This window comes from Gracilinanus agilis, chromosome 5 (genome assembly GCF_016433145.1).
Source record: "Gracilinanus agilis isolate LMUSP501 chromosome 5, AgileGrace, whole genome shotgun sequence".
Taxonomy (NCBI): Eukaryota; Metazoa; Chordata; class Mammalia; order Didelphimorphia; family Didelphidae; genus Gracilinanus; species Gracilinanus agilis.
The window spans coordinates 91,187,035-91,214,277 of NC_058134.1; the positions used below are offsets into that span (position 1 = coordinate 91,187,035).

General features: G+C 35.1%; 1 protein-coding gene across 1 annotated transcript in view; it reads right to left on the bottom strand.

Moving 5' to 3' along the window:
* Positions 1-27,243, bottom strand: part of RBM33 (RNA binding motif protein 33) — a 167,461-nt gene that overhangs the window by 36,151 nt on the left and 104,067 nt on the right. Inside the window, exon 15 of the mRNA XM_044678623.1 lies at positions 22,764-23,405. Coding sequence (XP_044534558.1) covers positions 22,764-23,405 — 642 coding nt within the window. The remainder of the gene's footprint in view (positions 1-22,763; positions 23,406-27,243) is intronic.

Below are 27,243 nucleotides of genomic sequence, written 5' to 3' on the forward strand. Positions count from 1 at the left end.
CAGTTTCTAACAAATGCTAAGTTAGGCCTGGTTTGCTTACCCAGGTCCATGAAGCTATGTCATAATTATTCTGGTGACATTAAATGTATGCAGTCCAAAGGAAGGGCAAAAAAGGAGCTTGGAGATATCTTTTCTTCCACAACAAAGACCTCTCAAGGGAAGAGTACTGCCAAACTCTAATCCAAAAGTTTATACTTCATACCACTATTAAAGCAATAAAAGGAGTTAATGGCACATTTTCAATTTTGTGCATATGTCACAGAAATTATATTACGTAGAAATAATTATAACTGTGAGAAAAATACATAATAAATTTGATGGATGTATATTTGGGTGATTTAAGACAAGTCCCTTTCTTTTCAGCTACATGGTTCTAAATGGCATACATTTAAAAAGGGGGGCACCTCTTTGCCTAAGTTACTATATACTTATATGTTACCATCTTAGAAATTACAAAATATAAAAGCAATTCATCCCAATAGATAAATTTTTAAATAAAAGATAATTGGAATGCTCAATTTCATATCTAGGTTAGGTATGAAACTTTTGTTCAGAGGTTAGCATTTCTGACTTAGTCCAAAAGCACTCACTTAATTCTTAAATGACCCATTCTTTTGCACTTAATATCTTTTTTACTTCAAGTTTGGGAGTTAATGCTGGCTTCAACTATCTTTCTTTCACCAGGATAGCATACAATATAAAAACCTGAATTATTATTTTTTTTTAATTTTAGATGGGGGGGGGGGCAGCTGGGTAGCTCAGTGGAGTAAGAGTCAGGCCTAGAGACAGGAGGTCCTAGGTTCAAACCCGGCCTCAGCCACTTCCCAGCTGTGTGACCCTGGGCAAGTCACTTAACCCCCATTGCCCACCCTTACCAATCTTCCACCTATGAGACAATACACCGAAGTACAAGGGTTTAAAAAAAAAATTTTAAAAATTTTAGATGGGGCTATATATAGTTAGAAACCCTGAAGGAAAAATTCTACTTTGCTGGCCGCAATTCCTTTGGATAAAATAATACATTTATGACCAGTTAGATTCTTTAAAAAAATTTATACATTCCAGAATGCATTAAAAATCTATGAGACAAATCCCATAAGTGTACCCAGTCTGGAATTAAAATTTAGTTGTATTTTAATTCCAATATAATTAATAATCAAAATTACACTTAGAAGTCCTTTTCAAAGGAAATTGCAGTTCATAAAAAGTCGCCAAAATATTAATCTATTCAGAGACTGATAGCTAAGCCAAAAGTAATAATCAGAATCAAATCAATATTTGCTACCCTGAGTTGTCACTTTCTACAGTGTACATTTAGAAGAGGAGAACCACAAGGAATTAATGTCTGACATTTCCTTAAAATTAATAAAAACCAAAGGCAAAAACTTTATAAGGAGCACCCCTGGTATGTAAAAGCACTAAAAACTAAGTGTTTGTAAAGTTTATATTCTAAGGAAATTTAACTCAACAAGCACTTATGACATGCCTACTATGTACAAAGCCACTATGCTAGGCTGAAAAATTTTTTTTTAAGAAAACTATATCCTGAACTCAATCACACAACCAGAGTTGAAACAACTTGAATGATGTTAAGTAAACAGGAGATAATTTGAGGAGAACAAGAATACTCAAAAAGTTGGGAGTCAAGGAGACCGTGTGGCAAGGGCCTATGGACTGAATCATCAAGAAGCTTAGCTGAAGAGTGAGAGCATATTCTGGCCATATGGAAAAACCTAGGCAAAGGCAAGGAGGTAGGAAATGGGATGCTGAGAATGGATCTGAGGAAACAAATAGTCCCCATACCACAGACTGCCCAAAGGATAACATGAAATAAATCTAGAAAGACTAGTGCCAAATTGAGAAGAATCAGTGTAGTGATGTAGTCTTGAGCTTTAGGGAAGATAATTCTTATAGCTACGAGAAAGATGGCTTAGAGAAGGGAATACCATGAGGTTGGAAAACCAATTAGAAGGGCATTTCATCACAAGAATCCAAGTGAGAAAGAAGGTCTTAAACTAGAGTGGTCCTTCTGTGAGTGAAGAGAAGGGGATAACATTTGGCAACTATACAGGATATGTGGAGTGAGGGAGAAGGAAGAATTATGGACAATATAGTTTTGAATCTGAGGAACTGCAAAGACTGTTCTTTTTTAGGAAGACCAATGACATCATGGAATACGTAATATCTTGATTTTCAAGTGAACTGGATTTAAGTGAAGCAGAGATGCACAAAGTTGTCAGCCTCACTATCTCTTTCCAGTCACTGAAGTCCAGTGGCAAGACAAAGTCAGAATGACTAGAAAGATGATGTTCTTAATAGAAATAGGAACATTTTGATTCCTAGAAGATTTTGGGGAAAATATACAAAAACGTGATTTTAAGATGCTAATAAGATTCCAGTTAAGCATCTTCCAAAGGGCAATTATGAGGCAAAACTGGATTTAGGAGAAAAATATGGGCTGGGAATAAAGACCTGAAAGTTGATTATGTAAAGTAAAAACTGAACTCATTAGAGCTGATGAGAGGTCACTAGGTCAGAAAGGGGGAAAAAGAAAAGAGAACAGGGCCCAAGAAACTATTACATGGTTAGGAAGACTCGGATAGGTGACGACTAAACACTGGAGAATGAGGATAGCCTAGATGGGGAAAGAGGACAAATAGGCAAGAACCACAGCACAAAAAACAACAGAGATGGGGACATCCAGAAAAAGGGACTGGTTAAACCACATGAAATTGAAAAGAGACACCAAAAATGAAAAATGAGGAAAATGCATTGAATTTACCAATTAAGAGAGCCTTGGAAAACAGTTTCAGTCAAGTATCAATTCAGAGGTCATATTAAAAGTCAATAAAATGATTCATATATAACCCAGTAGAATTGCTCGTCAGCTCTGGGAGGTGGGAAGGAAGAAGGAAGGGAAAGAACATGAATCCTGTAACCATGGAAAAATATTCTAAATTAATTAATTTTTTCAAGAGTCAATTAAAGGGTAGTTAGGTGGCTCAGTGGATTGAGTGCCAGGCCTGGAACCTAGTTAGACTGTGGGTTCAAATCTAGCCTCAGACACTTCCTAGCTGTGTGATTCTGAGCAAGTCACTTAACCCCAAAGTGAATTAAGTGTATAGGAGTTAGTTGAGGAAATGAGAACGAGAAATATAGTTTTCTTTTCTAAAAGTTTGGCTCTGAAAGGGAAGAAGGCTATAAGAAAAAGGTAGACCAGGTAGGTTTATAATCATGGGGAAATTAAAATTAAGTCAACCAGACTATCCTTTCCAAATAAATCAATAAAGTTTTATTGTTAGATGATACTTTTTCATTTATATGAATGGTTATCAAGTTATTTTTGAAGATCAGTAGTAAAATGTCAATTCTTTTGTATATATCATTAAACTTGACTAAAAGTAGACCTCGTTCCAACTTTCAAATTAAAGACCTGATTTTAGGCCTCAAAATATACATTTCAACTTACTACCAGGGAGTTATCACTTTATGTTAACAGTCAAGAGTATATTTTTCTAGTTGAATTATTCAAAACTTGAAAATGTGAATAATAAAGTATATTTTATAGAAAAGGCTCAAAAAAGTTTTTAAGCACTTTAATGGGTCAATACTGAATACCCAGTGAACACTAAAGAGACTCAAGATAGCAATCCTTTGTGACTTTAAAGTTATTTACAATTTACATTCAAAATAAATTAACAAGTCTGCTTTGAATTCTTAATATAGTCAAAGAATAAGCCTCTACAATGTAAGAAATGTCTCAGATTCACAGAGTTAGGAACTTTAAAAGTTAATTTAATATCAAAATGCTATATGCCTGTTCATAATTAGAAATCATATTCTTTCCCTTGGAAGAAAAAAGACAAGTTATCTTTGCTTCTATTAAACCAGATTTTTCTTTCAGAAATGATGACCCTTTAATGAACTGTGAAAATAACAATAAATCTTATTGGGGAAGAGCTCTATTGTTTCTAAAAAGAACTGACTTCAATAAACTGATAGTATTCTTTTATCAGCTACATCATGAACAAATCTTACAAAAAGATGGTTTGTTTGCCATCAACATTAGCAGGACAAATTTATTTATAACAAATGCTTTAAATGTACAGATAAAAATACCCATTGATAGTGTCAGCACTTCTTACAATTTGACAGATCAAATCTTATTTTCATTCTTAAACCCCATGAAGGAGTGATATCACTGACTTGCATTCAGTAGTGAGCAAATTGATTAATCCTTCTCTATAGAAATCTCAACTCTTGATTACACCTATCAGACGTTAAGCAGCATTATTCTAGAGTGACAACACTTGACAAATTCCCCAACCATTTTTCTCAGCCTTTGTGGCCCTGCTAGCTTGTATTAACCCTGATGAAAAATTAATTTTCCTTATCTTCTGCTAAACCCCAAAATCCAAATCCGCCAAACTGGCAACTCTTTCTGTAAAGGTATTATGAAAACCTCTAAAAGATTAATTGCATGTCTTCAGGTGACATTAAATTAATTTCCGTACTCATGACAGACATTTGATACTCCGCACTGAGAGAACAGATAACATTGTCAGGATACACAGAAGGACAGTGGTGTAGTGTCCCAGGGCAGCCTCTTATGAATTCTCCTTTCGATAAGGCCATATTTCACTGTCATTGGCACTGTTACTGATCTTGAAGCCCACAGACCTCACTGAACAGGTTTCTATTAACTATGACAATGCTCGTTTATCTGTGTAATCTTTATAAGGCTATTTCAAAATTTTGACAGAAAAAAATTAGATGTGTGCTGCATGAAGCACTTAAATTATAAAAACAAATTTATACTATTTTCTTTTTTTTAATACTATTTTAAGGGGGGGGGGGGGGCAGGAGTTGGATAAACAAAGACTTTTCCTGTCTATCACTTGTGTCGATTAATCCTTTAAATGTGCTTTTACAACAGAGGATAAGGTAAGACTATGAAAGGGCTAAAAATTATAACTCAAAGCTTGAGAATATTCCCTGAAGCACATAATTTTTCAAATATCGAATGTTGAATAAAATGTCTATAATGCTTTCCAAAAATTTATGGTGGTTCCACTCAAAATGAATTTAGACAAGTCATAAAAAAGTTGACAATGCTTCAAATTTTTATATTAGTAGCTGAAAATAGAGGCAGTTTTTCTTCTGTTCTCACAGTAGACTAATGAGTGATTTTTTAAACAAGGATATCATATTATTGTACAATAGGCCTTGTAATAATGACTTACTTTACAGTCAACGATCTATTAAAAGGCAGTTATCAAGCTCCCATTATGTGAAGCAAGTATTGCACCAGGCCCTGGGAAGTACACAAATAGGTCCTGCCTTCAAGAAGCTTACATTCTGAGAGAGAAGATACAGTTATACACAGAACACATATGAAACAGAGACAAGGTAACCTGAAGAAAAAGGCCTAAAGGAAGGGAAGATGAGCAATAAAATATCCATGTAGAAGGTGATATTGAGATATTTTCCCCTTCACCAAAGAAGGTGATAAGGGAATGAATTAAAAAGGTCTGCGGATAGCTAAATCAAAGGGGAGAAAGTTTAAATATGGATGAAAATTGTGAGTAGCAAGAAGGCCATTCTGGCTGGAAAACAGAGGAAGAAATGTGTATTAAACCTAGAAAAGCTGGATGGCACAAGGTTGTAAAGAAAAGCTATTTTTAAAAACTCTTTATCTCCATAGATTAGCAGTGTCTAGCTACTGTTGGCACTTAATAAAGAGTTGCTGACTAACTCTTGAGTCAGAAGTTTATACTTACCCCAAAAGGTACAAAAAGAGTGACAGTGAGATTCGAGGAAAATCCCTTGAAGTGAGATATAGATTGAAACAGGAAAACCAATTAGATGGCTATTACAATAGTCCAAGTGAAAAATAATGAGGCCAGGGGTTGGGGGTGGTGGTCAAGAAACTGGACTTCTATAGAAGTTGAGTGAGAAGAACAGGGCATAACTCCAAATTTATGAACCTGGGTGAATAGAATGACAGTGCCCTGTGATGAAATAGGGAGGGGTGATAGGGAAGAAAATGAGTTTTGTCACAATGATGAATTTACCTTAATCTCATATGAACGTATAATCAAAGGATAGCATTTTCCAAAAGTCTAAGCATGAAATACAGCAAAAACTATATGATTTTTGGAAGGTACAATTCACAAGTTTTGCCTAGATGAAATCGAAATTACAGAATTTTCTCTTCCCTATAACACAACCTGCTAATACAAGGAGACTATAACTAAAAGGAAGAATCTTATGGCTCTCTGACTTGAGAAACTCCTAGATAATATCTAGGGGCTTATGCTACAATACAGAACATCGCTGGTGCATTGAGAATGCAGAGAACAGTAACTTTCAGCTAGACCTAAGGTGAGAGGCATATAATCCATGGTAGTTGTCCTCAGAAGTTGTCTGTACAGCATTTGGGATGATTACCAAGGGATGGATTCCACATGCAGATCCAAGATTATGCTACTAAGTGATGGGCACTCTGTATTATCACCAAACAACTGATGCATCAGAGGGAATAGATCATACCAGATTCCATAGCTTCTATTCTTAGCGGATTATTTGGGAGGGCAAGTACATTGGACAGAATTCCTCTCTATGTGATATCAAAGAACATGTATGAATAGGTCTCAATCTTTTACCACTTCAATATACAAATGTTTTTATGACAGAAGATATAGGTCTCATAAAAAGTGTGAAATCTTTTAAATGCTCATTAATCAGTTAGAGAACTTTTGATAATATTTAAATATTTTTTTCCTTAAGATTTTCTTCTTAAGAAGTTAAGATTCTAAACTGTGTCTAATCCTTTGAAAAACCTATTATACAGGGCCTATCTAGTATTTTCTTAGTCCTATTTCCCCCTTTCCCCTACTGTCTGCCTTTTGGCCATTTTAGCACTCATGAGCACCTCTAAAAGGAAAGGGGAAAAAGAAAAGAGGTCACATTCCAAACAATCAATTTGTGACTCAGCTCTGAAAAAGAGTTTGGCAGGGTAGGAAGCTGGAACATTAGTTAAAATGAAATCAATTTTTAAAAAATAAAATATAAACAAAAAGCTTGCTCTTTGCCTAACTTCTCCTTTACTGAACTTTTCATTATCATGCCATTTCTCTGTCCTGTTCCCTAAGTCGCATCTCTAGCTTTATTATATTCTTTCCCTGATCATAATCATTGTCATGTCAAACTATGTGACCTTTAGCAATATTCCCACTCACCACCTGGTCGTTAGACCCTTGAAGTCATGAGACTATTTACATTTTCCTAAAAGATTCTTGCTCCTCTATGCCCTCTCTAGATTTCTCAATTTAACTTTTCTCTTCAAAACTTATCTGCTCTGCCCTAACAATTTATTAGCAGCTGAAAAGCTAGCTAGGCTGGTCCTTACCAAGTTCTAATTTAGAAGGTTCCTACCTGTCAATTCATTTCCAGGTCACTCCAAGATGAGCCCAGGAAAGCTCATCAATTACTAGTTCCAACTTAGAGAAAACACAAATCCTGGTATTAACTCCAAATACATTTGCCTCCTAGGGATATTTTTGACTGATGAAAATTTTCCCATTCATGCCCAGACCTTTCACTGACCTTATTCATTTGGACCAAGATTCCCAAAGCTACCCTTGGAATTGTCCAGAAAAGGAATAGGTGTATCCTCTAGTCGATGGTCAACTTAATACCTTTCTCTAGATAATTACATAGCCTTCCTTATTTCTTTGTTTGAGTGTCATTAAGCTATGATACGTAGATCACTAGCAGAGATGCTGTGTCTCCCACTATTTTTTAAAATAAAATCAATTAACCCTGAAGTCATCTAGGCTCCTCCCTCTAGTACTTAAAAAATTAATTTTTAAGAGAACTTAATTTCATTCAACTGTTATTGTAAACTTCTAAGGGGAGAGACATTATCTTTTTCTTGTCTATAGTATCTAAGACCTAAAATAAGCACTCCTAAATTATTTTATTTTGAAGCACTTAAAAGATTCAGGAAAATCTATATAGTAACCCAATGAAAGTCCCAACCAGAGTATTGTTTCTACCCAACCATCTGATCTATAGCAACTACTTGGAGGATCAACAAAGCTTTCAACTGGCCAGTAGTAGATTATAAACAAAATGTATGGAGAACAGATAAAATAATACAAATTCAAATAAGAGAAAAATCTATTAAATATTTGTCTGCAAAACCATTTGCTGCATTAATTTGGTGTAATTTGATTTTATTTAAATTTTAATTTAATTCTCCCAAAGAATCGGGGGGGGGGGGGGGGGGATTGTGCCAGGAAAGTTTACCTCATACCCCCACACACACACTTCTGGGGTCACACAGGTGATGTCTACCTGTGTATGTAAGCTTGAACTTGATTCTGATAAAAAGAAGTTTTTGCTCTCTCTGTCTCTGGTGTTCTGCCAAGGAACTTCCACACTGGAGGTGCTGCTGGAAAGCCACATGGGCAGCCAGATCAGGCTCCTTATTCTCTCTCTTTCTATAGTTCTCTCTTCTTTTATCTAAGTAATTCTAATAAACTTTATTAAAATCTAAAGACCAGAGTGAGTCCTAATTTAATTAAAACAGCTGGAAAAGAGAAAATTTGGGAAATATATCACATCTGTCCCATCATGCTATGACGTTCACATTCTATGCAATGAGACAACTCTAATTAAAATAATATTTAATAAATGCATTAGAAAAGTGCTGATCCAGGTATAAAAAAAGGTTATTACCAATTAGGTAGATCAAGAAAGGATTCATGAAAAAGTTGATATTTGAGCTTCACTTTAAAAGTTCGGTAATATATTCACAGTGGGAAACAGGATGGTATAACACAGAGGTGGTATACTCAAATATCAGTCTGCTTTAAAAAACATAGCATTATCTATGTTGTATTTTTATTTTTAAATATGTCTCAATTTACATTTTAATCTGGTTTGGGCAGCAACAAGGGCTGCTTGCTGAGTGGAACCTTATGTTTGATACACAGAACTGGTCTCTGAGTTGATGATCTGGATTCACATCCCTGCCTCTAACCCATACTGGCTATGTGACCGTGAGCAATTCTCTTCTCAATGCTTCAGACAATGCTCTAAAGACCATATTCTATCACTTCCATCAGTGGAAGAAGTTGTTCACTGGGAGCTCCTTACACTGACAAATCCGATTTAAAACAAAACGAAATACAATAAAACATGGGGGGAGCGGGGGGAGGGGGGCACACAGAGAGGTATAAGGAGCTAAGGAAGGGCATTCCAGGCCCATGGAACAGACTATACAATGTGAAAATATCACAGAGCTCTTTCCTAGGTCACCTCTCACCTGATGACTTGATTAGTACTATCAAAGGTATAGCAATCCCTATACAGGTGACTCCCAAATCTGTAATATCCAGCTCTACTTTCTCTCCTGTGCTCCAACCTTACATCACAGACTACCTATTTGATATTTCTAAATGAAAGTCCCAAAGGCATTTCAAACTCAATATAACAAAAACAGAATCTTTCCTCCTAAATCCATTATTCTACCAATCTTTCTTATTATTGTAAGGGAACATCCATGTTTCCAACTTCAGTGTCACGTCCAATTCCTCATTTATCCCACACATCTATCAGTTTTTGTGCTAAGTCATTTTCATCCACATCCAACTCTTCATGACCCCTTCTGGGATTTTCTTGGCAAAGATTCTGAAGTGGTTTGCCATTTCCTTTTCCACTTCATTTTACAGATAAGAAAACTAGGGCAAACGTTGTTTAAATGACTAGCCCAGGATCACATAGCAAGTGTCTTAAGGCCTAACAACAAGTCTTCTTGACTCCAGCACTCTATCCACTGGGACGCCTAATTGGCAATTACCAAATCTTATAGTATCTACCTCCCCCAAATGTTTTTAATCTATCCCTTTCTTCCCAGTCACATAGCCCAAATCCTACTTCAAAGTCTCATCACTTTTCATTTGGATTACTTTAAGTCACCTCTAACTAGTCTCAGTACCTGAAGTCTCTCCCCACTCCAATCCATCCTCCACATACCTGCCAAAGTGACTATCTTAAAGCACAAATCTAACCATATCACTGCACACTCAATAAATTTCAACAGTTCCCCATTACCTCCCAAGATCAAAATTCTCTCTATCATTTGAAACTCTTCACAACTTGGCGCTGAACAACTTCACCAGGCTTATTACACATTACTCTCCTTTATGTACTCTAGGCATTATGACTCTTATTCATCTTCTTCAAACATTCCCATTTCCATATCTTTGCACTGGCTAGTCTCCATTCTTAGAACACTTCCTCGAACTTCAACTCCACCTTTTAGAAATCCTAGTATCCTAGTTTCCTTCAAGATTCAACTCATGCACTATCATCTACATGAAGCCTTTTCTGATCACTTCAGCTGGTAGTAGTACTCTTCCTCCTATAAATCTCCTCGTATCCTCCGTGCCTACATATGTGTATATAAGGTACTTGAAGTTTCTGTTCACTATCTTTGTATCCTAGCACCTCAAACAATGCCAAGCATATAGTAAGGTCCTTAACAGACGCTTGTTGATCAACTATCAAGTATATCCCAAGTCATCTTCCAGAACCAAGAGTAATCCAGTGTGGCTATAACAAAAGCCCATTCTGGGAAGTACTATGAGATAATGCTAGAAGAGCAGAATGGCATCAGATTATGGAAAAAACTGTGAAAGCCAAACAAAGGGACCTGAACTTTAATTAGCAGGCAATAGGTGATTAGATATACACATGAAGATTAACCTGGTCTGAAGAACATAAGACAGTAGTAGCAAGTGTATTAGTATTATTATTTCCAAGAGTTTGAAAGGATGGTGATGGGATTCTGTACAGGTCTGGTAGTAGCCAAAATTGAGAGAACATGGTTGATGCTAAAGGTATTGTGAAGACAGAATATAAACAAAATTGATAAATAATTGCCATGTTAGGTAGGAGACAAAGAGTAAACAGGGGAAACTGGAATGGTATCAGGTTTAGGTGAAGGGGTATTTAATAATCAAGGTTTGGGATGAATTGAGTTTGAATGCTAGTGGGATTTACAAGCAGAAATAACCTGTAGGCTTTGAGGAAGAGTAAGGGATGGAGATAAAGGTTTGGGCACCATCTGTTAAATGTGACAACTAAGAACACAGGAATCTAGTATACTTTCAAGGAAAAGAGAAAATGAACAAGGAAAGAATAGCTTAAGGTGTATCCATCTTAAGGGGAAAAAAACCTTTTGAAAAGGGTTCAAAGTAGTCTGAGGAGCTTTTAGAGAGAGAATCTAATGAGAATCAATCAGGATACCGACAGGAAAAATGATACTATGAGGGAGGCAGGACATAAAAGAGCAGAAGTCGGAAATGGACATTAATAAATGTTGTAGAAAGCTCTTTCCTGAAAGAATTGGTCAATTTAATTGTTCAGTCACTGTCAAAGCCATGATTCAAAGATTCTAGAAAATAGAGTTGATTAAAATATTCTGGTAAAAAAAAAAGAGAACAAGCACAATACTTAAATCATAGACCAGTATGCTTGTTTTCAATTCCTGTTAAAATTCTAGAACATGTTGTTAAAGGGATGCGCGCGCGTGGGGGGGGGGGGGGGGGCAGCTGGGTAGCTCAGTGGATTGAGAGCCAGGCCTAAAGACAGGAGATCCTAGGTTCAAATCTGGCCTCAGACACTTCCCAGCTGTGTAACCTTGGGCAAGTCACTTGACCCCCATTGCCTACCCTTACCACTTTTCTGCCTTAGAGCCAATATACAATACTGACTCCATGACGGAAGGTAAGGGTTTAAAAAAAAAAGGGATGCTAAGTAAAAAATTAGAAAGAGAGGTGGTGACTACTAAAAGCCAGCATGGCTTAATCAAAAACAAATGATGCCAGACAAATCTCATTTATTTTTTTGGCAGGATTACTAGGATGATAGATACAGTCTTCCTAGATTTCAGTAAATTATCTGAAAACTCTTTATGTTATCCTTGTGCATAAATAGGTGATATGAACTAGATAAAAATAAAGTTAGTTGGATTTGGCAATAGTTGAATGATTCATTTACTTAGAATGCTACAGAATGTCCTTGTTCCTTTGCTGTTTAACAGTTTTATTAACGATTTGGGCAAAGATAATAACATGCTTGTCACATTAAAAGAAAACAAGGTGAAGTGATAGCTAAAATGGTGGATTAACAAAGTAAAATACTAAAAAAACCAGACAGGTATGAAAAATAAACAGAACCTGTTAAAATGAAAGTTAATAGATATAAATGTAAAGTCCTAAAATGAATTAAAAAATCTACTTTACAAATTCAAGACAAATTCAAGAGGAGGATGGTTATATAAAAAAATATGCCATTTTTAGTGGACTAGTAGACTCAACATGAGTCAACATTGTGAAACAGAAATCAAAAAAGCTAGTGTGATCTTAAATTGCATTGAAGGGCATAGTAACCAGATCATGGAAGTGGTGGTTCTCATTGTATTCTGGCCTGGCCCAGCTATTATGTTTCATTTTGAGCACAACATTTTAGCGTGGGAGCATATGGGAAGAAATATTGATAACTATCTTCAAGTTTTGAAAGGGTGACTTAAAAAAGAGGGATAATGTGTTCTTCTGAGCCCCAGAATACAAAACTTGGAGCAGAGGTGGAAATCTACAGAGAAATAGATTTGGGTTAAATATAAAGGAAATGACCTTAGTATTTGGAGTAGAATTAGGAGCAGAAACAGAATGGACTGGCACAGGAATTACTGGGCTCTCTCTAATCTTCATTCAAATTCTAGATCAATACTTTTTGGCTTCCCTAAAAAAGGATTCTATCTTTCCAACTCAGTTTCTTTCAGGTCAAAGTCATCAGGTTTAGGAAAAGGTCACTGAATTTTGTCATTAGAGTAGGTCACTAGTGGAACTGTGCGGCTCAGAATCATTTTAGTAGCACAGGAGTTTTAAGGCAGCTGGGGGAATGGATAGTGCCAGGTTTGAAGTCAGAAAGACTTATCTTCCTGAGTTCAAATCTGGCCTCAGAAGTTTACTAGCTACAGAACCCTGGTCAAGTCACTTAATCCTATTTGCCTAGGTTTCCAGTAAAATGAGCTGGAAAAGGAAATGGTGAATTATTGTCATTGAAATGTTATGAAGAAGCATGTCTTCATCATTAAGCTTCTTTAAGAACATATTTGTGAGCATATCTGAGAAGAATCCAAAGAACTGGGACAAAAGGGAATAGAGGCCTGAATATTCCAGAATTTTGGCATTAGATAAATGAGCAGACCTTTAGAGACTTGGGTCCACAGTGCTACATTTGCATCAAAATTAGTTTTGACAAATACAAGCAAGCCAGCAGTGATTTACACTGAAGATAATGGAAAGGCTTGAGGGCAGTTTTATACAGTATGAAACTAGGAGGAAATGGTCACCAGAAGTTCCTAGTATCTGCTAGTAGAAGTCTAATTAATAGTGAGACCAATGTCTTTCTTGGCTATAAAGAGAGCCCTTATTGACATGGTTAGTTACAAGATTATAAAGGCAATTATTTCTTCTCTTTTGAATTGAATACTGCTATTAAGGGATGAGTAAGTAGCCATCCTGATCCAACTACGAGCTACACATTGTTATACCCTAGTCCACTATGAAACATGTTCTCTATGATTTGTCCTTATGTAATTAATCATCAGCTTTTTTTTCCTATCTGCTAATTAAATTGATAATGTAGCAATTATTATCCCAGTCCCCATTTGTAGTAACGCTGCATTTTAAACCAAAGTACTCTGTGGTTTCACTGACACTATAAATAGCAACTATGTCCCCCCACTAGTCTGTTTTATTTGGAATAGCAGCAGCCAATAGGCATGAAGGCTTTTCTGACCAGAAGTAATTGCTTAAGCATGAGAATAAAATATAGGTGGAAAGATTCAGCTGCTGGTATGAATAGGAGTACATAAGACTCCAATTTGGGGGAAAAACAAAAATGCAATTCTGAATGGCCAAATTATGTATTGCAATGTACAAGGAACATTCAGTAGCTGCCAAAATTAATGAATCTTACTTAATCAGGCTATTCAGAGATAATTTGACTCCAAAGTCCAAAGATAAAGTCTCAGCCAAGCATACAAAGAGATGTCTTATTTATAGGAAAAAGGAATTTACCAAGATAGTCAAATTAACAGGTTTATGGCATAGATAAAGAAAAGGCTATGACACCTACCAAGTCAATTGAAATATTATCTCCACCTACTCAACTCAACATTTATTAAGTGCCAATTAAAGACAAAAACTGAAATTCCATACCAGACCTTAAGGAATTTAAACATATTAAAATGGAAATTAGAGAAAAATGGAATGCATCTCTTTGCAACTTAAAGAAAGTTGCTGAGAACAAACATTTATCAACAATAAGGGGGGGGGGGGGGGGGGAGGTTGGTTAGCTCAGTGGATAGAGAGCCAGGCCTAGAGTTGGGAGGTCCTAGGTTCAAATCTGACCTCAGACACTTCCCAGTTGTGTGACCCTGGGCAAGTCACTTAACCCCCATAGCCTAGCAAAAACAAAAAGAGATTTGGCCTAGATATTCTTCTAACTAATAGGATTATTATTTTCTTATGTTGAAACTAACAAATCTTAGAAATTAAAATAAATCCAATCCTTCAAAAATCCTTCTTCCTAGACAGAATAAGGAATGAAGAGAAAACTAAATAATTATAATCCTATTAAAAATAATCAAATACAAGAAAACCCTGATAAAACAGAAAAAGTCAAAGGCCCGTGTATTTTAGGCAATTAAATCAAGTAAAACTGCTAAATGACATAAGAATCTGGACAATCCTGGAGTTGAGTATAACAAGACTGCATATTAAGAAAATCTGGGATTCACTTATAAGTAGAAAAAGATGGGAGAAATGAAGGAAAAGATGTTTGTAAAGGTTGTGACTTGGTAACTTTCATTTAAACATCTACAAATGAATCATAATATTCAACAATACAGTCACATAAATGAATTGGGACCTTGGGTTTGCTGAGTTTTGACAGCTTTCAACATAAAACAATATCAAAATAGGACAGCTTGGTCTCCTGCTGGGGCATTCTGTACTTTTTTCTCTGTGAAACTAATAGAACAAAGTAACATTTTATTTAGTTTCCTGCCAAATCACTTAAAAATTCATTACCTTGATCAGAGGAAAACAGCAAAATTCAATATTTGCTTTAATTTTTCAGGAAAAAAGAAAAGAGGCATTTTAGTGGGGCAACAAAAGGAAAAAAATTACTATAGGTGAACCATTTATTCTATATTTGCTCAGAAAATATAAGCTTTCTGGGTATACCTATTCTTAACACAGCAAAAGGAGATGTAAGTCAAGATGCTAAAAGTTATTATTTTGATACTAAACATTTTATATTCTTTACTCATGATGTTATGTAGGTATCTAAAAAGAAATCACTAACATGAATTCACGGTTTATAAAACCAGCCAAATTCATTTGCCCCCTATAATTTCTATAGGAACACAAATAGAGAATCATAGGATAATTAAGATAAATATACAAGGATTAGCTACTCCAATGTCCTTTCATAGTAATGAGCCCACCCGGATAGGTGTAGTGACTTGCTCAGTTGTGATCTCATCTTGATGTGACAATTCCCTCCAATAATCCATATCAACTCAATTATTATTTATAGAATTGAATAGGCACTTGGCTAACATCAAATGGATGTGATCTATATCATCCTAAATCTACCTTTAGCACTATGGCCCTCTATACTACACAGCTTCTACTGGGTAATATACAGTAGAACTAGTTTGTGAACCCAGATCTGATGTCCAAATCCAGTACTACTGAGTAAAGAAAATTAAGGAATTTAAGAGGAATTATTTCATAATCTTTTCCTCAATATGTTCTCTACTAGAGCAGTAATACGACATCAAGTAAACTTCACAAGCATTAAATGTATCAAGCAGTGTGCTAAGCTCTAGGGATAAAGGCAAAAAAAGTCCCTGTCCAAGAGGTTTGCAATCTAACAAAAAAGAAAGCTTCAAACACTATGTACCAAAAATATAGATAGGATCAGTAGTAGAAAATCTCAAAAGTAAGACACTAATCATGGAGGACCAGGAAAGAATTCCTGTAAAAGGAGTGATCTAGGATAAGACTTTAAGACAGGATGTGGTGATAAGGAAGAAGAATATTCTAGGCATAAGGAAAATGAAGAATCTTTTGCAAGGAACACTAAGGAGGCATGGTGGGGTTGAAGAGGAAAAAGGTAGGAGGAAAATGCTTTAAAAGCCAGAGAATTTACTTTCTGTTCCTGGAAGTAAGAAAGAACCATTGGAATTAATTGAATGAAAAGGGGGATGGGGGTGGGGTGGGAGAAGAGACCCCTCAGCACCATAGGATGACTTGTGCTTTAGGAAGGTCACTTTGATCATTGACAGTAGGATACACTGGAGTAGGGACAAAATGTGAAGTAAGAAGAACACCACAAAGGCTACTGGTGATGAGGACCTGTACCAGAGTGCTGTAGGTGTTATGTTTGAAGGGGGAGAGAGTAAGGAGTTAAAGATGACAGGGTCTGGGGGAAAAGGAGAGCTTGGCTTTGTACATACTGAGGTAAGATGTCCAAATGACAGAGATATAAGACTTAAGTCCAGGTCTAGATAAGTAGGCCTGAGTAGAGAAGATAACAATTCCTAGGAAGTCATCAAGAGAATTACTAGAGAAAGAAAAGAGAAGAGGGCTCCAGACAGAGCCTTTGGAGCCAGTCAAGGTTAGCAGATGTAACCTAGAAGAAGATCCAGCAAGAGACCGAGAAGTCAACCAGGAAAGAGCAAGAGGGTGACTGAGACCATCAGAGGCTACAAAGAAGACAAGAAAGCTGAGGACTTTAAAAGGCCAAATTAGATTTCAAAAATTAAGAGATCATTTCTGGGGGCAATTAGGTGGCTCAATGGATTAAGAGCCAGGCCTAGAGACTTGAGGTCCTGGGTTCAAATCTGACCTTAGACACTTCCTTGTTGTGTGATCCTAGGCAAGTCACTTAACCCCAAATACACAATATTGATTTTAATTTCAGCTGAATGATGAGATTAGACATCAGACTGAGGAGAATTAAGAGAAGAAAGAAAAGCGGAAGCTGACTGGAGAGAACTTTTAGCCACAAAAGGATGGATATAGGCCAACAAGGAAGCCAACAGGGAAGGAATCAGGAAGAGAATAAGGATTATTGAGAAAGTGGGAATGACAGAGGAGGAAATCTTCTCAATTAGGTAAGATGAAAAGAGATCACTTGTGCATGTTGGGGGAGGGGGAAGAGGTTTGCCTTGGCAAGGAGAAGGTCCACCTCTTCATGTGAGAAAGGGGTGAAGAAGAAGATAATGGCAGAAGGCATCTTCCATGAGATGAACATAAGAGAAGGGGAACAAATAGTCTCATCTTTTTTAGTGAAATATGTGGCAAGGTTCTCAGCTGACAAGGTGAGGGAAAAGTGAATTACGGGAAGTTAGAGCAGGGATATAAGGGTCTGGAGAAGACACTAGTGAATTGAGATAGCTAAATAGTCAGAAGTGAAAAAGGACCATCTTCTGGCAATGTAACATATGTAAGAGACTATGTAACAAATCTGTAGTGGACTCAAGCCAACAGAGATTCATGATTTTCTCCAGTTTTGTTCAGTAGCATTTATAAGTAAGAATAAAGACAGCAGATGGTAGGAGGAGTTCAAGGCTGCAGTTTGGGAGGGCAAGACTGGTGATGGGATAAGGGAGCAAGGGACTAGAGAGAGAAAAGGACAGTGTAGAGGTGAATTAATTCACCAAAGGGGTGAAGATGAAGAAAGTTAAGAGTGTAGACAGTGCAAGGGTAATGGCCTTGGAAAGAAATGAAGGGTAGAGGAACTAGAGGTAATAGTGAATATGGTTTAGAGATTGGTCATAAGGCATAGGGAAGGATAGAATAATAAAAGATTATGATTAAATAAAATAATTTCAGAGTTTATGAATGTGGACACAGACTTATAGATATATCTAGGGCATCTTAGTAGGTTACATTCACTTAATTATCCCTAAAAGATTGTAGGCAAGCAGAAGAATAAATCACTGAGGGTTTGCTTGTATTTGTCAAAACTAATTTTGATGCAAATGTAGCACAAATGTCCTAGGCATGGAATATTGGAACAAGCAGATTCTTACAAGTAAAGAACAATTCAATTATTCTTATTAAAATAAGTTCAGGCTTTGCAAAGTGAAGAAAATAAAATTGCTTCTTTTTATAATTAAGGATCATAAATATAAGAGAAGAAATGACTAACTTTGTGGTAAGGGACATACGGGTGACGGTGAGCTACAAAATGAATATGAAAAAATAAAGGAATTTTATCAAGAAACGAGACAGATATTTGAAATACACAAATAGTTTGTATCAGAACTGTTATGTAATATTTCCAACAGCTTAGTACCAATCAGGCCTAGAGTAAAAGGTCCAATCTTAAACTCTGCAATTTGAATGCTACAAAACTATGGATTGTACTAACATAAAGGTTAATCCTTGGATACATATTTGTAGTTCATGTTCAGCAGGGAAAAAATTCAGAAATTAGCACATTTTTCATTCATCACAATTATATGGTGTGACTCTAAAATAACCTCCAAACCATAAGATAAGCAAAGTCATGAAGGCAATGACAACTAGGCCAGTTCAGTAGGACACAAAATTATTCTTTATCCCTACTTTGGCTTAGTCAATATTTTCTCTATGTTCAAAGGAACATAAAAATTAACTTTCTGTCAAAGAAAAATAAGACAGAATCAAATGATAAAGGGAATTGATTATTTATAACCCTTTGCTAAAAAAAAAACTGCCACCATAAAAATGATTCTTTTTAGTTTTATTTTATAAACAAAATTGTGCAAGTTACTTTTAGAATTCTTCATTATGAAAATGATCTCCAATTCTACAGCAAAATGATAAAGCAAAACTTACTCAGTTTTCAATGAAGGAAAAGCAAAGACTACTTTTTAATTCTTCCAAGGGAACTAGAATAGTGCTCTGTTTAAATACTAAGTATTGTAGTTAGTGAGCTTTTGTAGTAAAAGATGAAGACAAAACAAGTTTTGTTCTACTTTCTTAAAATTATAACCTAAATAAAAGAAATCAGTAATGACAAATATAGACAATTACTTAAGCAAAAAATTATGACAAGAAAAGATAATCTCACTGGAAAATCAAAAGCACTAATATTCTTTGGGTTTCTTATTATAAATAAGTCAATCTAAACTTAAATATGGTCATTTGATCTCATTTAGTGTTCACTAACCAAATTATAACAATCTTCCTCCTCCTCCTAGATCAGAGAACTAGTATCTGATATGGCTGATCCCATTCTTTCTGAAAATCTCTTCTCTTTGATAATCTCTTCTCTGTGATACAGCATTAGATTCATACTCTTCCTACCCATTTTCTTTCAGTAGTCCTTTTCTTCCTTCTGCACACTAAATTTTGTCATTAGCTGGAATTCTGTTCTTCATCCTCTCCTCTCTCTACATTTTTATTGGATGGTCTGAATGATGATGCCCAGACACTTTATGAAAATAACTTCCAACCCTCTATTACTAGTTTTAATGTCTTTGCTCAGCCAGTTCCATACTGACAGTTGTCTGAGAACATCTCCATCTAGATATCCTACTGGCACTTCAAACTCCACAAATCAATTCAAATTAACTTATCATTGTCCTTTCCCCAAACTAGGTCTTCCTCTTAACTTCTCTAATTCTCTAAAAAAGATCACTCATGCTCAAGTTTTTTTAAATCATCTTTAACAAATACTCCCTCCTCCATATTTGCCTACTCTATTCTGGAAATTATAACTTGGGAACATGTCACACATTATCCTTTCCTTCCCGTTTTCTACTATACTGATTTATGGTCTCCTGGAAACTCTTCTCTGAAACCTCTCCAATAAACTCTACAAATTTCTGTGGCCAAAAGCATACCTCTGATCATGTTAATACTCTATTCAAAAATTTTTGGTGATTCCTTTCTACTTAAGCATTGTCTAAATTTCATCCACATAGCATTCAAAATTCTTCACAGTATGACTCCAAATTATATTTCTAGTCTAGCCTCCACCACTTCCCTAATCTATATCCTAAGCCACACTCAAATTGGAATATTAGCTCTTTCATGAACAAATAATACTATTTTCAAACTCTGCTCCTCTATTATTTCTTAATTATCTGGCACATAACTTGTTTTTATATGTTTACATGTTGACTCCCTCATTTGAATGGAAATCCCTTGAGGGACAGTGACTTTCTTTTGCCTCTTTTCGCATCTCCAATGTGTAGTACAGTTCCTGGCACAGAATAGGTGCTTAATAAATATTTTTTGATTGATTGTTCCTTGTTGCTTCTCTGCCTGGATACCTCCCTTTTTTTTTTTTTTTTTTTTTAAATTTTAAACCCTTAACTTCTGTGTATTGACTTATAGGTGGAAGATTGGTAAGGGTAGGCAATGGGGATCAAGTGACTTGCCCAGGGTCACACAGCTGGGAAGTGTCTGAGGCCGGATTTGAACCTAGGACCTCCTGTCTCTAGGCCTGGCTCTCAATCCACTGAGCTACCCAGCTGCCCCCTTGGATACCTCCCTTTTAACTTCTCTTAAGAAATTTCACCCATTCCTCTAAGATAGCTGAAATGATACCTTTTTCAAGAAAATCACCTGAACCTGTCCAAAAACTTTCATCTCTTTCCCCCCTCTGAAAAATAACACCATCTAAGGATTTGCTTGCATATACGTTGATTACATCTGCCTTGTTTTAGATTTGTGGAGTAGTTCATACAATTTGTTCCCCTACTAAATTGAGTTTTTTAAGGTCAGCTACTATTTCTTATTTGCTTTTTTGATATAGTATTTTACACAGTGCTTTGCACAAACTAGGTGCTCAGTAAATATTAAACTATAATGCTCCTTCTAGATCTATACCTCAAACAAGAAAGAAAAACAAAAAGGAACAATATACACAAAAATATTTATAGCAGTTCTTTTTGCAGTAGCAAAAAATTGTAAGATGAGAGATACTCAGAAAATTGAGGAATGGATGAACAAGTTTTGGCGTGCGACTGTGATACAGTATCATTGTGCTATAAGAAATGATGAGAATATAACCATGGAAAACTTACATGAAAATTTGTTACTGGAATAAAATAAAAGGGAAAAAAAAAGAAATGATGAAGGGGTAGTTTCAAAAAAAACATGGCAAGACCTATATGAACTGAGGCAAAGTGAAGGGAGAAAAACTGGAAATGCACAGTAATTCCAAAGGACCCATGATGAAAAACTGCTATCCACTTCCAGAGAAAGAAATGATGAGGAATAAGTGCAAATTGAAGCATAATTTTCCCACTTTATTTTTTCTAGGTTTTTTTGGGGGGGCAATATGACTAATATGGAAACATTTTGCATGATTTCACATGTATAATTTATATCATACTGCTCAGTGAGTGGTGGAAGGGTCAAAGGGACAAAATTTTAAAAGACAATAATACTTAAAATAAATAATAAAGTAGAAATCTTAAAATTAAGTCAACAGTGCTTTGAGCTACAACTAATAATAAAAGTGTGAATAAAATGCCAAAATGCAACAAAAATTTTGGTAACATTCCACTATAGTTTGTAATATTTTGTTAAAATACGTACATTACTTAAAAATTTTTTTAAATTAAAAACAGATCACATTTTCCATGTATGGGTCTAGAGATGAAACAGAGTTGATATCTAGAACATGTGTAGTAAGGAAAAAAAAGTATTTTGAATCCAGTAAGAGGGGGGCCATGTTAATTTAATCCCTCAATTTTTTTATTTTTTGTAAATTTTGTTGTTTTGTGGGCATCTGATTTTGTCTGTATAATTAGAATTTTTACAATTCAGAAAGGCAAGATGAAAGTACTTATCATTAAATAACTAGATTTTTGAAAAAATTTTAAGTCTAGTTTGCTCTCTACTATTTTCTACACTACTAACACAAAGTCAAGTATTTTTATTATAGAACTTGATTTTTATGTAGAAATGTCCCAGAGGAAAAATCTGTTTCAGCAAATTTGTTGAAACTACTGAAAAAAGGCTATTATATGGAAACCTGTTATAATAGGATTCATCATATCTAAAGAGTTCTTATTTTATGGTACCCCTCTTTATTACTTATCAGGAAAATAGTGCAACTAATCACTAAATGCTATTCAAAAGTCACAATGACAGATACATAGTAATTTTGAAAAGACCATAATCCTCCCCACCCAAGTCATGATGAAATCACCTATAAATTGAAACCAATTTAGTCCACATATCCTACAGTCTTATGATTTGCTTTTTGTTATTAGGAGTATAGGAGTGAAGGAAGGTCAGGATATAAGGTAACTCTAAGTACACTAACACCTCCTTTGCAGGTTGGAATAATGCTTCAAAAATATTGGGGCTCATTGGAACTTTGAAGATATGGCAAATCATTTTTTCTCTCTGGCACATCCTAGGAAGACTGATAATCATTAAAACACAAAAGCAAAACAAAAGCAACCCAATTTAAATTGGAATTAATAGCATTTTTTAACCCAACTAAAAATAGATAAGCTGATTCACATGACTATAACAGAGGCAAATTGTTTCACTCAATTTTTTTATTTTCTTCAATAAAGTTCTCTGTGTATTTTAGAATTACTCTAAATGAAAGCCCAAATGAAAGAGAAACACTCATAAAACTTGTAAACTTACCCCTCCTGACAACTTAATCACCCTGACTTTGGAGCTGACATGTGGCCCATCTCCACTACCACTGTTCGCCCGTTGCATGACAGTCCTTTTCACTCCAGGTTTCATTTCCTGGGGCTGGCCTTGTATTGATGCCACTCTAGTAGTCTGTGTCGGGGTTGGCAATTCATCCATGTCAGGAGGCTTTGTTTGAAGTACTTTGTGAGATGGCTGGGGCTGAGTTTGAGGTACTGTTCTATTCTGTCTCAACTGTTTCATTGGTTTCATTGGTTGTCCTTGGTATTGCAAATTAGCACCAGCTTGTACAAAATTTGAAGTTTTAGGTTGAACATTTGTAATAGTGATGTCTTGCTTTTTTACAAGAAGTCTATTTTTTACATTTTGTCTAACTTGTGCACCAGGATAAGGTAGCAGTGGATTCCCATTAGTGGGTGAGAGTGACGTTTGTTCCTCCTGCTGTACTGGGGGCTGTGGGGTATAAGGCTGCTGTTGCTGTTGTGCAAGTCTTTCAAGTAATTCCCTCTTTCTAGCACCAGCCTGCTGCTGCCTTCGTAGCTCCTTTTGTTTCAAGATTTCTTCTCTTAAACGTTTCTGTTCTTCTATCTTTAAGCGATACAACCTGGTTTCTTCATCTTCATCAGGAAACTAAACAGGGAATATGCATTTTTTTGTTAATATAGTAAAATACACCCAGTTCTATCCAAACAATTGACCAGAACTACACTAAGAAAACACATTTCCCAAAAAACTTCATTCCTTATTTTGTGTAAAACCATTTAAAATCTGCTGAAGGTTTTTTTGAGAGTATTTTTCCCCATTTAAATATAACTTCTTTGCTTCTAAAAGGGGGAGGAACACCAGCTAAAGCTAATTTGGGAATCTTATCAGAATATTAAAAATGAAATCATGTAAATTTCTGCTCATTTAGAAGTTTCTGAAACCAATTAAAGTGTTCATTTAAGTTATCAAAATATGTTTCAAATGGAAATACAACAATACCAAGGCAACCCACTGTCACACACAGGTTTTATCTTGCTCTTTTCTGACAAACTAACAAAAGGTAGGGGAGTAAATGACCTGAAAGGCCCTGATTAGAACTATTGATTTTTCTTAAAGAATTTTCAGGCTGATCTCAAACTCATTTGTCACACAATAATTGGTTATAATGAACAGCACAAGTCAATCTCTCTGACCTTGAACTCATGCACTCTCTTCAGAATCAAAATGTTGCCAAATGCAGTGTTGGAATATTAATGGTATATATGGAATGCTTTAATATTCTAGTCAAAAGCCTTTCTGAAATCACCATCCTGTGTGTCAAATAACCTTTGCAAAGGTTTTGCAACTCAAGAAAAGTACTTGAGAAAATGAAACAAAATAGGAAATATTCAAAGAAATTTACTTCTGATTAAGAATAACATGTTTCCCCACCTAATATATACAATTTTTAAAAAACCACCTCATCCATCCCTAACCTATTTGACAACCACATCTACCTGAAAAATAGTCAAGAACCAGGAAATAAAATAAAAAGATCTTTGTGAAGCAAAATTAGTATCTAGACAACAACAAAGCTCACGCATTTCATTCACTCTTACTACAAGGTTATTTACTGGTAATTAATACACAATTATAACAAGACTGGTATCTAGTTTCCAAGTCCACAGTAGATGAGGAAATATTCCAAATTAGGAGAAAGTAAGGCAAACCTACAAAAAATGAGAGATGACAGAAAAACTATCAAGATCAGAAAAGAAAGTGGCCTAGGGCTGTCTGGGGGTATTGTAATGTACATACCTCAATGGGTTCTAAGAGAGCTATTTTGTATCTGTACTACTATAGAATATAATAAATTATATTTGTGATGATACAGAATCGTCAAGAAAAATTTTAAAACACTTGTCTGTGTACTGTTTTAAGAAAGCACAAAAGTTTGTGAAAATGTTTATGCTTAAGGGATTTTAATTCTTCAGCTAGCCAGAACTACTGGTTCTCTGTGGGTCTGAGATAGTGTATGTAGGTCACAATGCCATGAGAAATAACAATCTACTTTCAATTATCTATATGTAGATCAGTCACAACAATTTATTAGCCTCATTCTTCTTCCCATTACTTATCATTTGTGCAAGTTTGGGGAAGTCAAATCAACAGCATTAGTAACCTGAATTTTACAAATAGGAATATTAATTTTTTTAAAGTCAAATACAAATAATGCTATCAGTCAGCTATTACTTCCTCTATTTTGCAGATAATAGTAAAACATTTTAAGATATTAAGACATTTACTATTCAAACTAACATCTATATTCATAAATGAGTAAATTCTCATAATTTACAAGGCAAGTTCTATTTTTCCCTGAAACTGCCTTCAACACTTATTGTTCAAATATTATCATAAAAATTTCTTAGAAAAACGACTAAACTATTGTTATGACATTGGCAGAATTATCTGTAAATTTTTTTAATCAAGATAAACCACACCAAAAAAAAAACAGCTGAAAAAAGTCTAAAGATGGCTCAAATCATTTCCCATTACTAGCTATTAATTTAAGTGGAATAATTTTATTTATACCAATGTTCATTTAAGAAAAATAATAATCCTAAGAAAAAATAATAATACTCTTAACAAAGAAGTTTACCCAGCAAACTTGCTCTTATAATCTTATGGGAACAGTTATAATTATATATGTAATTGAATTTTTCTAAACCAAACTATATTGCTAAACGAATTAAGGCAGCCTGGAATTTTAAGTAATCCTATGATAAAACCTTTCATAAAAGTTTTCCTATGAAGCAATTAATGACCAATTTACTTTGCTAATCCTGAATGGAAATAGTTGTTTGGCTTTATAACAAGATATAAACCTTGAAAACTCAAGGTAATGTAACTAACATTAAATTCAAATAAAGAATGTATATAACTTAACTGAAAATTGTATTTTTGGAGCCTGTGATAAGTACCATAAAAATGCTTCAATAGTTCCTTGTAGAATTTTTTAACCAAAAATATTGATTCTCATTCTTGTAAGCCAAATTAGACACTAGCTAAATATATAATTATTTTTAACTGGATAGCATAAGATCAACAAAATTGAAAAAGCATTACAGATTGGGGCAACTAGATAGTACAGTGTATAGAGTGTCAGGTATGGGGTCAGGAGGACCTGTGTTCAAATCTAGCCTCAGATTTATGACCCTGAGCAATTTATTTAATCCAGATTCTTTAGCCCTTGTCATTCTTCTGACTTAGAATTGATACTAAGAGAGAAGGTAAGGGAATTAAAAAAAAAAAGCAGTATAGATACTAGTTTTGAAAAGATGTCTATGATAGATGGAAATATAACTGTGTCAGAAGGACAGATTTCAAATGACTTAGAGCTCTATTAGTCTCATTCAGATTGCCTCAGTATGAACTTTAGTGATGCATATAAATGTTATTAAAAGAAAAGATTAAGGGGGTAGCTAAGTGGCTCAGTTGATTGAGAGCCAGGCCTAGAGAGGGGAGGTCCTGGATTCAAATCTGTCCTTAAGACACTTCCCTAGCTGTGTGACCCTAGGCAAGTCACTTAACCCCTTTTGCCTTAGAACACTGATGGGCAAACTACGGCCTGCAGGCCCAGATTCAGCCCCCTGAAATGTTTTATCTGGCCTGGTGACATTATAACTAATTTGACGAATACAATGAGTAGGATACAATGCAATGAAACTTGGAAAGAGTTGCCTTAGAAACAGACTGACAGATGAGCATTTCCTTCCCTTTGGCACCCTCTTTAAAAAGTTTGCCCATCACTGCCTTAGAACCATTACATAGTATTAATTCTAAGATGGAAGGTAAGGGTTTTAAAAAAAAAAAAAAGATTAAGATATAGCAACTACATTCCTCACCTAAAGATGACCCAATATAACTACATAGCCCCTCCAAATTAAGTAAATTATATAATCTCCCAAATCACCTTATCCCTTCTGATGAATCTCAGTAAATAAATAAATCAGCAAACAAGATTAAATTCATAGGGTATATCAGATTCCATATATGGAACTCTGAAAGTCATTTATTTAAGTTTGTTTACACTAAATAATTATTTAATATGAATATCATTACCAATAAAACTTCTTAACAAGTAACTAATTGGTAGCTAAAACTATATTAGGCATGGAATAGACTAAGCAATAAAGTTTATTACTTCTAATAGCTTATAATTAAGACAGAAAGACAATACCCAAAAATATGTAACACTTAAAGACCAACTGTACAAATGTATGAATCAATGAATATTTATACATAAATGAAAACCATTAGGTATGGTATAAAGTGATTCAAAAGAATTACAAACTTGGAGAAGGTAAAGCTGGAGAACATATCACCAATTTACTTCCATTTACAATAGTGAGGAAAGAAGTATAAATGTGTAGGGGCTAAACTAGATGGTCTTGGTTATGCCTTCTAGCTCTCCCATCTATGATCCGCTAACTTTACGAAAAAG